Source organism: Lactuca sativa, chromosome 1, assembly GCF_002870075.4.
Source record: "Lactuca sativa cultivar Salinas chromosome 1, Lsat_Salinas_v11, whole genome shotgun sequence".
In the NCBI taxonomy this organism is placed as follows: domain Eukaryota; kingdom Viridiplantae; phylum Streptophyta; class Magnoliopsida; order Asterales; family Asteraceae; genus Lactuca; species Lactuca sativa.
The window spans coordinates 58,417,094-58,429,127 of NC_056623.2; the positions used below are offsets into that span (position 1 = coordinate 58,417,094).

The following is a 12,034-nucleotide window of genomic DNA, read 5'->3' on the forward strand; positions in this document are numbered from 1 at the left end:
CTCATTGGTCCCAGAGAATTAAACGCAACTCTTACTCTCTGCATCCACAAATCGTCATCAAAAAATGTGGTATTTTTTTAACAGTTTGGAAATTTCGTTATGCTTTTAAGTCATTTTTCAATTTACCTAAAGTAATATGTAACATCTCGACTCCCAGGTATAAAATTAAATTAATTTATATTCATTTTGACAGGGCAACTCGACGAGTTGAAGGCCCCAACTCGTCGAGTAGAGATTAAGATTGCCGCATGATTTTTAGAGTCAACTCGACGAGTAGAAGTTGAGTGTGAAAACCCTAATTTTTAGGGTTTGCACCCTATCTAAAGGACCTTAAGTCCTTAAACCCGCCTCCCTCATCACCTTAGCACCCTGAGTGAAAACCTAATCGAGTTGTTATTATCTGTGTGTGTGTGTGTGTGAGAGAGAGAGAGAGAGAGAGAGAGCGAGGCTAAGAGAGTGTGTTTTGGGGCATTCTTTGAAGGAGCTTGAGGAGTAAAAGGTTTGGAACGCGAAGGAGTCCTTGGATCCGACATTCTTTCAGTTTAAGTGGCCATTTGGAGGTAAAAAGCCACTAACTCGATCATTTGATTGTTAGATCTCTCCATTAGAGAGTTATGGTCATTTCTAGCAATTCCCTTGGGTCCTTATTGGCTTTGAACTTACCTTGAAGCCAAGACTTCATATATGGACATTATTAGTCCCTTTAGGCCTAAAGACTCGAGCAGTCGAGCTTTATCCAGTTTTGGCCAACTTCCATACCTTAAACCCTTGTTGAGCTTTGGTTTGGCAAACTTAGCCCTAGATGTCATGCATGAACGTAAAGCTTGCAACTGTACGTGTTATTTCAGTCTTAGAAGGATAAATCTAGAGTTTGGGCCCTAACCTTTCTTAAAAACGTTTGAATAAGAGAATGGCCTGAAGGAACTCGACGAGTTGGTTAGGGTTTTCCCCGATAGTCTTGACGCGTTACAAACTCGCCGAATTGAGTTGGATTTTCCCGATATTTCAGAGAAACGAAGGAACTCGACGAGTTGAATAGATGCACTCGACGAGTTGGGTCAACATGGACTGTTGACTTGAGGGTTAACTTCCGTTGACTTTTAGGGTTTGGTCAAGTTATGGACTTAGGAGACCATGGAGGGGTAAAATGGTCTTTCACCCTTTCCGAGAGTAAGTAAAGGGATAGTTGAACATCCTTGGAGTTATTATAAATTGTTAATTAGAAATGATTATGATATATGTAGACGGAGTCTAGACCTACCATTGAGTAGGAAACATACTTGCTTGCTTAGTTTTCACCGGTGACTTTTTTATACATTTTGAAAACTTAATATGCCCTAATCTGTAGATTTTATGTAGCTAATGCTTACATATGGTTTAGGAAGCAAGAAACCTTATCAACTTTAAAACCCTAAATCGTTGATAGACTAAGCCACCAATATGCAATAGACAAAAAAAATAAAAATAAAAATAAAAAAGAATCGGATTGTCGATGTGCGGTGTGGTATCAAACAGTCTGAATCTGAATCGAGTCATACGCAACTTCTTATTAAAGCCAGTAAGAGGCATATCAAACACCCGTTAGTTTAACAAAATTAACAAAAACTAACCTCTAAACAATCCAAAATCCATTCATTCATTACCATATTCACCAAAAACAAACATTGTAACAAAACACATCCAGATTAAAGATTTTAATACTTTCTAAAAGTAAGATTCAATCGACCTGGGAGCATATTTGTTGCTTCAAGAAGCGATTTAGGAGCAGTATCAGGAAAAATACAAGGGACGCCATGAAATACATGTCTTGATTCCCCTCCAAATATCAAAACATCTCCAGATTCCAAATTTACCCTTTCTGCTTTCTCAACATCCCTATCATTTCCATATAAAAACTCTGCAGTTTCCCCTACTGAAAATGACACAACAGGTAACCCTTCATTCAAACTCTCTCTGCTTTCATCTTTGTCCTGAAAAAATAAAACACAATTTAAACAAAACGATTCCTCATAAATATAAAAAGAAGACCAAGATTTAAAATTTTAACCTGATGAAGACCAAGCTTTCCGGTTTTTGTGTAGAAATTGACAATGCAGATATCAGGTAACATGAAAGGAATGATTTTTCCTTTGTTTTTTTGAATATGAGCATTTGAATCTTGTAATGCTCTTTTCACCATATCATGAAAAAATTCAGGAATTTCTGGAGGCTTTGAATTATCAATTGGTCTTGTATCAATGTATCCACTACTCTGAGGATCCCAATTCCTACCAAGACACATCATTTTTAAATGCAGTTTTGCTCCATCTTGATACCCAGGTTGATAAAAACCTCCTTCTCTTATACCTAAGTCCCTGCAAGTTTTTACTATGTTCACCTGAGAGAAAAAGTCAAGAAAAGTCAAAGGGTATGATAATTGAAAGTTTGAAAGTATCTTTTCATAATCTCATGAAAGCAAAATGTACCTGATCATCGGAAGAAATATAGCCTTTCAAGAGTACCATTCCAGACCTCAATATGTTGATTTTTGGCCCTTCTGCTTCGCGTTTAGATTGATTTCTTTTTTCTTTGTTTGTTGAATGTAGTGAAGGTTTTAGCTTTACAGCTCCAGTTTTAACCTTCTTTGGACAGATGTCAAATCGTGTTATAGAAGAAACATGGTTAGTAATAGTATCCTCTGGTTTTCCACCTTTATCCCCAGTTTGCTTTCCCTTCTCAGCAATTCCATCCTGTGATTCCATTCCTTTCTGGCTTTTTAATGGGATTGGATACGTATGATTTGAATTCTTTGAATTAGAATCAAAGGTGGATACAGATTTTGGTTCTGTTGAAACATTATCTGCTTTCTGACTTGAATCTGGGATTGGCTTGACGTTCTCTGACTCTATACCAGAAGATGGATTTTTGACAGGATGGGATGAAGATTCCTCTTGTAATTGAGGAGTTAAATCTGGTTTAGGAACTGAATTACACATTTTCTCTGAAGTATATTCGGCACTAAGTGAAGAATCATCCTTCTGACAACTGGAAGCACCAACACAAGATTCATCTAATGCAACCTGCGAGTTAATTACGTAAAGAGATTGGTTATAGAAACTTGAGAAACTATTATCTTGCAGAAAAAATAGCCCCTGCTAATGATGATTAACTTGTGTTTCTTGATTTCTTCCATGACTATAGGTTTTAATTCGTCAGATATTTCAAAGCTACTGTGTGGAGATTGAGTATTGTCGGATCTTTAACAATCAGAGGCTAAAAATTGAGGCCAGATAGTACCTTTGTCTTCGGTTTCCACTCAAATGGAGGACCAGCATTCGTTTGTTTCCACCTACCGGCTGATTTACCAGCAGGAAACTGATTGCCTCGACCACGAGAGCGTCCAGAGGACATCTTTCGATTGTTCGGAGAATTACTGCAATTAGCAAACACAATTTCAGTAATCGAATTTCTTCTGCTGCCCTAATTGCGATCATACTATTCAAACTGGAGTGCGAAAAACCTGAAATCGGAAGTTATTAAACTTGAATTGTACGCCAACAAAACCCTAAAACAAAATTCACGAGTATTGTGTGCGAGAGAGAGAATCGATGCTCGAAGCAAAAGGCACAATCTGCAGTGATTGATTCTAAAAGAGGGTTTAAGAAAGGGCGTAAGCAACGATTCGCATTCGTATGATATTATGTATATGGCGGTTTCTATTTGGTTAAAATTTCCGGTATAATGACTTAAAGTAAACAATTTCCTGAATAATAACTTAACCTAGTTTTAATTTTATTTTTTTTATTTATCAATAAACTATTTGAAATTATTTACCTTTTATTTTTATTAGGATTATAATTAGTTGCAAGAGTAAAGTATGAATAATTTTAAATACTTCATTGATAAATTAAACACGAAAAAAAAAATCGGCAACTAAATATAAATAAAGTTGATTCGTTACATTTTCAAGTCATTATCTCTTATTTTATTGTCATGGTCAATATCATTCTTTTTTATGGTTGCATAAAATTATTATAAAATTTAAGGAATTCAGATTTTTAGAAAAAATGCTTATCTTTATTGTTTATACTGACCATTGTATATATTGTGATCAAATTACCAAATATCTTATATCCCCGTGTATTTTAAATTATATCAACCATGTTAAGTAGGTGTTCAAATTTGTTGCAAACATTGACCTCACATTCTTCCAAGACCGAAAGTGAAAGCTTTTGGTTTGTAGAATTTGATTTTTCTAACAAGAAATATGTTTGAGAGCTACACGTTACATCTTGCAAATCTTTTGAATAAAATTGACTTTATAGTGTTGGTATTATCATTTTATCACCTCGTCTTTATATCTTTTTATTTCTCTAAATGCACTAATATAGCTCATATATAGTTATATGTTACAAAGTAACAATGTTTAACAAGAGTAATGTATCTATGATGTATGAAATATTAGAGTACTTAACATAACAATACATATGAGATGTATTCATCAAAATGATTATTGTGATGTTTAAAAATTATGATAAATAAATTTAAATATAAAGGTTTGTAATAAATTTGAGCACTCACTTAACAAAACATGGTTGAAATAGTTTAAAATAAATGGAGATGATAAGATATTTTGGTAACAAACTTTCGATTTTGTTTAAATTTAGTCACCATACTTTTTGTTGTGCGTGATTTACCCATGAATGAATTGAAATTTGTTCATATTTTACCTTTATGATTGATTGTAGACGATCATATGGATGGTGAAATATAAACAATTCCAAATAACCAATGGGTAAATTAATCTTGAAAAAAAAATCAACGATTAAATATGAATAAAATTGAAAATTGGTTATCTTTTCAAGTCTTTATCCTTTAATTTCCATGTGTATATTAATTAAATACAACAAATTTCTATATTAGCTTTTAAAATATGCATCAATTATACTTTAGATAATGAATCAAATTAGCAAAGTTTATAAAATGTTTTAAGCAAGACTTTCAACTATAAAAAGAAAATATCAAAAGATGACATAACATTTGGTAGCTGTGTATAAAGTCTCTTTAGGGTGGTGAGTAAAGGAATAAAATAGTTTATGTGGATTAAAATCAAATTATGAAGAAAATTGGGCTATGTCATAATTAATATTGGGCTGGAATCAAGTAAAGAGAACCAGGCCGAAGACCTTTGTGAACAAATATTGGATCGAGGCCACGTTCGTGGGTCTGGTGAAGATCTGGACCCAGCCTCCAGACCCGTATGTTTGACAGTTGACATCGTGTTGTTTTGAAGTAAATCTTTTAGTCCCTACAATTTAGTTAGTTTCTAGTTTCTAATGATTTGAATTAAGGCCTGTTTTTTTTTTTTTTTCTTTATTAAGTTTTGAAATTAATAAAGTGTACTGAATTGAATTGATAACGATATCTAAACTAAAATGTTGTTATATAAATATTCAATAGCATGCAATATCTGCAAAATTTAACACTTCTCATTGGGTAGAATTTATGTAGGACGAAGATGAAATACATGCTGAAGTGACTCCCTTTTATTGATAGAATTGTTGTTGAAAATATTTGATGAATTAACTAAAAATTTTATAAGTCTTATACACACTGAATTTAAATGTGAAAGTTTATTTTTTGTAAACTAATCTATAAGACTTTTGTTGCGATTTTAAAAGTAAAATACAATTGTCTGTTTATTGGAGAAGTTGTCGTTTATTTCGTACTCAATAAATCACAAATGGTTGCTGGGAGTTGTAAAAATCATAAATTTATGCATTTATTTTTCTTATGCCATGTTGTGATAGCATGTAACATTGTAACATATGCAAATTTTGTTGTCAAATCAGATGGTAATATTGTTAACTTTTTTAAAAAGATAAAATATTAAAAGAAAAAAGATAGTCGGTAGCTCACTGATACAAAACCAGTTATAAGGAGAAAAGAAAACACACATTATTAAATGCATAAGCTTTATTTGGAATTTTGGATGTATGTAAATACCTTTGTTCATTAAAACCATGATATGTTTGGAATGATCAGGCTCAAGAAAATGGATATCTTTGATGAGATTATTTTTTTGTTATTTCTTTTATATTAGAAATAGTGGTACTAAATAGTATAATTTAAATTGGATTGGATGGTTTTACAATTTTTTTTTTTCTTTTTTGCATGACTCTTAATATGTTTGTTAGTTTCTTGCTAGCATGTTTTTAATTTGCAATTTACTTCCCGAAAAATGATATGTTTTGTTTTTCTTTGTGGCCATTTTATGTCAACTTGTTTTCATTAAAATAGATTCCGATAAATGAATGTTTTTTTTTTGTCATTTGTCACATTGTCATTCAATAAATGAATGTTTTTTTTTGTCATTTGTTACATTGTCATTCAATTTGTTAAAATGTCATTTTGTGGTTATTTTGAATTAATTTTTTTCCATATGTCATTTTATGAGTTTTTCTATTTTATTAACTTCTATATAATATTTTAATGTAATAATTGTAATAAATTTAGTAATAAATTGATATCAATTTTATTAATGAACTTAATTTTTAATTTCAAAACTTCCAAAATTAAAACTTAATAGTTTTTTTGTTTATTTATTTAAATTATTTTTTTAAATTTAAAAGCTAAAAAACATTTCCATTATAATAATACTCTATTTTTATTATTTTCTTATAAATTCAAAGTTATAAAATATTTAGAAATTTATATTTAACTTTTTTTTTAAATTAACTCATATAATACATGAGTCCCACAACTAGTATAATAATATGTTTTTCTTTCAAATGTTCATTAAAATCAAACAATAATTTTAAAATTTCTTTAAAAATCCAAAACATAAAATGCTCATAAAACATAACTTCAGTTAAACTCACAACATAAAATAGTTTTAAATGAAAAAAAAAAAAAGAATTTAAATGGTTTCAATAGACAAAAATATAACCTAAATGTTATTAAAACAATGACGAATAATATTTTGACTTTTTATGAGGTTTCCCTAAATATAAACTTTTAAAAAAGAAAAATGTATTATTACCCTATTCCTAACTTTTTCTATTATTTCACAGTATCGTCTTTTCACACTTTAAACAACTTTATAGGACCATATTTTTTTCACTTTTATAAACTTTGTTTTTTCTATACTATAAAGTATAAACGTTTTTATCTCCATATAATACGAAAGTCAAACCTTCATCTCCTTCAACACGTTTTTCACACATTCACTTTAACTTCAAGAGAATCAGCCTTTTTTAACCTTTAATTTTGCTTTATGAATCTCATCATTTTATTCTTAACGACATAAACTTAAAGCACCTTAAATCAAAGTCCTAAAATTACATACAAATAAACACATAAACACACTTAAAAACACTTTCAACAAAACAACGTTGTATCAACATCTGACTTCCACAACCCAACTTCAACGTCAATTTCCACAACCCAAAAGTCTTCAATCTAAAATTAGATTTGCATAAACATTATCAGCATATGTAGGGGTGTAAGTGAGCCGAGCTACTCACGAGCTACTCGGGATCGACTCGTTAAAAGCTCGACTCGAGATCGAATTAAACGAGCCCGAGCCGAGCTCGAGCCCAAATATGAGGCTCGTTTATTAAACGAGCTCGAGCCGAGCTTCAGCTAGTGGGCTCGCGAGCCTAAATGAGCCTAAACGAGCCTATATATATATATATATGTGTGTGTGTGTGTGTGTGAGAGAGAGAGAGAGAGAGTGTGTGTGTGTGTGTATATATATATATATATATATATATATATATATATATATATATATATATATATATGTACATATATATAGGCTCGTTTAAGCTCGTTTAGGCTCGCGAGCTCACTAAATTGTTCACGAGCCGAGCTCGAGCTTCATTTTAAGGCTCGAATCGAGCTCGAGCTCGAACTCGAGCTTCTTCAAATTAAACGAGCCGAGCTCGAGCTTGGTTAGGCTCGGGCTCGGCTCGGCTCGTTTACACCCCTAAGCATATGTAATGTACCACTTATACAACATAAGATACAAGTCATTATAGCATAAAATTCAACCAATTATGATTTGGGTAAAGTTTTTCTTTTACCTAATTTGAAACGTTATACTTGCATAGATTCTCGAATCCCATGTATTCATGTCGCCCGATTTTCCAAATCATGTTAGAAATTCCAACTCCACCTATTAAACCAAATTTTTTATTTATAAAAAAATATATTTCATAAAAATAAAATTGAATTACGTAAAAAAAAAAAAAATACTGACCTAATGATATTGCACTAACGAATATAGTGAAAGCGAGAATGAATATAATTAGCGACGCCCTTCCCATTATCATAATCAGCTTTCTCACCACATGTTGCCCCACAAAAGCAGCAATTGTTGCCACAAGAAGAAAATAAAGTGCTGCCAATAAAATTACGTAAATACCCTTTCCATAAAAAATAGCCCTAGAAGAATTAATGGACTTACCATAAGGAACAGGGAAACGCTTTAGAAGGTAATATTCCACAACAGACATCGAGGACGAAAATGTCATTGCAAACGTGGCAGTTGCACTTGAAACCTACACAAATGTTTTTATTGCTCAAACAAAGTTTAATTTTAAATTTTAATTAAAAAAAAAAGTTACCTGAGGAGGTACACCAAGCTCCAAAAAAAGTGGGCCCATAATAAAACCTCCACCTAAACCAAGTAATCCACCAACCATACCAGCTAAAACACCACATGTGAGATACAATACCAACTGTCCTATGGTAAGATTGGTGGAGTCTCCCTTAGAGGATATAATTCTTGTTCCTCTGTATAGGCTAATTGCCTCGTACCCCGATACACCAAAAGAAATTGGAATCTACACAAATTTATATTTATTTAGAGAACACTTTATTGAGGTAATAGAAAATGAAAAGAATAAAAAAATTGTAAGGATACCTGTGATAAGTTGAGCACCCAATACCATGTTGAACAATTAGATGTATAATTCTGTCACCAATATATATAAAAAAAACATAAGGTGATATAAAATAATAAAACTATGAAAATTTGAGGATATTAAATATTATGTTATAGTTTTATTTTTATACACTACCTTCGCAAGTTGGAGAGCAAGAAATGCAATCCAAACAAAGACAAGAAGCGCAAGTTCTTTCCAACAAACATTTTCGAAGACAGAGACCTGAAATGTTTATATATTAAAAAATATTAATTAAAAATTAAAAACAAAAAGCAGATTTTCACAGGTTGTATAGTATCAGTATCAGTATCACCTCTTCTTTTTTTGGTCGATCGGGTTTGTTGGGACCACCAGGAAGAATCTTGTATTCTGCCTGGCTGCCATCTGTTGACATGGCAAAGACATAAAATGATAAAACTTAAAAGTAGTCACATGACATTTAAGTCAAAAACAAAATCACGAAATTTATTTTTTTGTGGGGTTGCATGAAATGATCAAATCAACTTACTCTCCAAACGCCTAGCAGCCTCCTGAAATGAGAAAAAAAAAAAAGTTAATATATATTTACCATGTGGATTTGGAAATTGTTAATTAATCAATCAATGAAATTTTTATTACCTTTTTCATGATGGTTTCTTTTTTCCATGTATCAACACCTCTACAGAAGGCCTTGCTTGATGTGGCTGAACATTTAATTAGCATTCATATATGAAAGGTCATTTAGGGAAAAAGATTTATGGAAGAAAGAAATAATTAACAATAATACCTATGAAAAGAACAATTAGAAGAATAGTGACCATCCAATCTGCAAAAATTACATTAAATGCCACTCCAATACTAATTCCTAACATCAACATTGGTTGGATTAGAAGTGCCAGGTCATAGTCAATTATTGGCATGTCAAGTGTTGGATGCCTCAGCTTTAGATTATAGTACACAGTCGAGGCGGCTGCTCCCATAATCATGCCTGTTCAACAAAATCAATAAACTGTTACTATTACTATTACTATTACTATTACTATTACTATTACTGTTGTTACTGTTCTCAACAGGTATTGGTGTTAACCAGACAAAAATTGTAAAATTTTGTTAGACTTTGAAAAAAGTGGAAAGAGATGAGTACAGTGGATGACATAATTAGACAAGACAAGACAAGGGTATTAAAGTAATTTTATATGTGTAGGATATGCTTTTTGTCTTACATTTTGAAATTGCGGTGGCGGATTTAGGATCAAAACCGATAATTAGGGTAAGCATTGGGACGAAAATACCCCCGCCTCCAACTCCACCTACGCTCCCAAATGCTGCTCCACAAAATCCAATGATGCTACCAAGAACTATTTTCCAACCAAGTTTCATTTCCTGTGAATTTATTATGATTTTTCATCTTGAGTTTTTATTCTTGAAGTATTAATCAACAGTTAATGTAATACATAAACTTTTTTTTTTGGCTAGTTAAGGTAACAACCATCTAGAAAGAAATCAAAAGATGTTGGTAATTCCTTCCACATATAGCAACTGCAACAAAAGACTTTACACGACATATTTACAATAAATGTATTTGTCAATCTGACAAATGTTTTGAACACCATTCAATAAAGACAAAAGAAAATGTGGTCCAAATTAAAGAACTACGTAAATCTTTAAAAGTGTGAGAGGAATTACATTATTGAGGCCTTGCAAAATGAAAAAGAAATTGCCTTTTTAATGGGGAAAAGGAATATAGTATTATATTTCCTGGTTAAAAACCATTTTTAGTACGAAAGATAGTGAATTGTTTCTAGGAATCTTTCAACTTTATGTTAAGTTGACATGTACTGACCATGAAAGCCTCTTTCCTTTTAGAGCACAGAAGGTTTTCTATTCTACGTAAGTAAAAAAGAGAGCAAAAATTTCTTTAAAAGGTTTTAATATATCATGTGGCTCCATTCTAGATTCATTTCATGGTGGATTTTGTCATAATATTTGAAAAATACCCAAATTAGAACCCACAAAATCGAAAATTAGAACTTGGAAAACAATTTTAACCTAAATGTTTATAAACACACTTCAATAAAAGCTTAAAAGGAAAACATATTAAGGTATATACGCCCCCAGGTTGATTTGTGTGCAATTCAGTGCCTAATCAATTGATCCATTTTAGGAAAGTGAAATTGTTCGTTCTGCAATCTGCGTAATTGGTAATCCATGATTTCCTAATATTTTATTAAAATTAGATCATAAATAGATATTAACACTTACAGGCCAGACATGGTGATAACCCGATCCATCTGTTTCGAACAAATAGTTCGTCAACTTCATGAAATACTCCATTTTCGATTCATCGCTATCGCCATCGCCATCGCCATAGCTTGCAACTGCGGACACATCTTCCGTCATTTCGTTTCTTTCCGCGGAAGCTAACATCGAAGCGAACACAAAGTTCATCAGCATCATCGTCACAAAACTCATAAGCCTCCATTTATGTGCACCAATTTCAGTCATTGATATAATGATCGAAACGCCTCAGGATTTTGTAAATTTCCCGCAGATAAAATGTTCCCACGCACGTCGTCTGTAATTTGCAACCGAACGACAATTTCTCGATACTGTTGTTGTGTCTCTCCGATTGAATAGAAGAGGGAACAAAGCAAAAATAATAATAATATGCTTATCGATCAAAGAAATTCAGAAAGAAACTCGAGATTTGTTGCTCGGAAGCTAAGACATTTTGCTTGTGTGTTATTTTGTGTTTTGTGGGTGACAGGTGCAGAAATTTGTGTTGCAATATAAATGATGTTGAGAAGCTAGGGGATGTGTTGTCTCGCGTAGGCGAATAGGGTAGTAAAGTGTAAATATGAATGTAAATTAGAGAAAATTATAAGCTTAGCCCATGTGGTTTACTATATTTAACACTATGAAAGCAATGTTATAAAGCGTTATGTGATTGGTCCTGTGGTTTCAAAAAATTACCCATGGTAAATTTGGGAAACACCATTTGCTTTTGACCATTAGTCAACACCACGTCATCAAGTTGGGTGATGTGGCTTGCCACTTTTGCTGCTGATCGGAGGCTTAAGGAATTATATGGCTTGCCACATCAACACATAATACACCATTACCCT

At 32.2% G+C, this 12,034-nt stretch overlaps 2 protein-coding genes across 2 annotated transcripts; both read right to left on the reverse strand.

Moving 5' to 3' along the window:
• Window positions 1-1,517: 1,517 nt before the first annotated feature.
• LOC111889615 (uncharacterized) lies at window positions 1,518-3,692 on the reverse strand. The gene is made up of 5 exons (XM_023885760.3): window positions 3,500-3,692; window positions 3,277-3,412; window positions 2,466-3,059; window positions 2,048-2,377; window positions 1,518-1,970 (listed from the first exon to the last, which is right to left on the reverse strand). Exons 2-5 carry the CDS (start codon window positions 3,388-3,390, stop codon window positions 1,695-1,697), a joined length of 1,314 nt encoding a protein of 437 aa, XP_023741528.1. The 5' UTR covers window positions 3,391-3,412; window positions 3,500-3,692; the 3' UTR covers window positions 1,518-1,694.
• Window positions 3,693-7,215: 3,523 nt separating this feature from the next.
• On the reverse strand, window positions 7,216-11,693 carry LOC111889610 (sulfite exporter TauE/SafE family protein 3). The gene is made up of 13 exons (XM_023885757.3): window positions 11,172-11,693; window positions 10,133-10,292; window positions 9,697-9,897; window positions 9,549-9,613; window positions 9,439-9,460; window positions 9,244-9,314; window positions 9,066-9,152; window positions 8,909-8,959; window positions 8,610-8,828; window positions 8,450-8,543; window positions 8,243-8,383; window positions 8,067-8,158; window positions 7,216-7,440 (listed from the first exon to the last, which is right to left on the reverse strand). The coding sequence occupies exons 1-12, from the start codon at window positions 11,412-11,414 to the stop codon at window positions 8,067-8,069; spliced, it is 1,446 nt and encodes a 481-aa protein (XP_023741525.1). The 5' UTR covers window positions 11,415-11,693; the 3' UTR covers window positions 7,216-7,440.
• Window positions 11,694-12,034: the final 341 nt, after the last annotated feature.

Excerpts from the sequence above, each read along its gene's own strand:
- LOC111889610 (XM_023885757.3), bottom strand. The coding sequence starts at position 11,414 with ATGACTGAAATTGGTGCACATAAATGGAGGCTTATGAGTTTTGTGACG. Across the intron at positions 10,293-11,171 it reads GTTATCACCATGTCTGGCCT|GAAATGAAACTTGGTTGGAA; the intron begins GTAAGTGTTAAT and ends ATAAATTCACAG. Across the intron at positions 8,159-8,242 it reads CGTTAGTGCAATATCATTAG|GTGGAGTTGGAATTTCTAAC; the intron begins GTCAGTATTTTT and ends TTGGTTTAATAG.
- LOC111889615 (XM_023885760.3), bottom strand. The coding sequence starts at position 3,390 with ATGTCCTCTGGACGCTCTCGTGGTCGAGGCAATCAGTTTCCTGCTGGT. Across the intron at positions 3,060-3,276 it reads AGTGGAAACCGAAGACAAAG|GTTGCATTAGATGAATCTTG; the intron begins GTACTATCTGGC and ends ATTAACTCGCAG. Across the intron at positions 1,971-2,047 it reads GAAAGCTTGGTCTTCATCAG|GACAAAGATGAAAGCAGAGA; the intron begins GTTAAAATTTTA and ends TTATTTTTTCAG.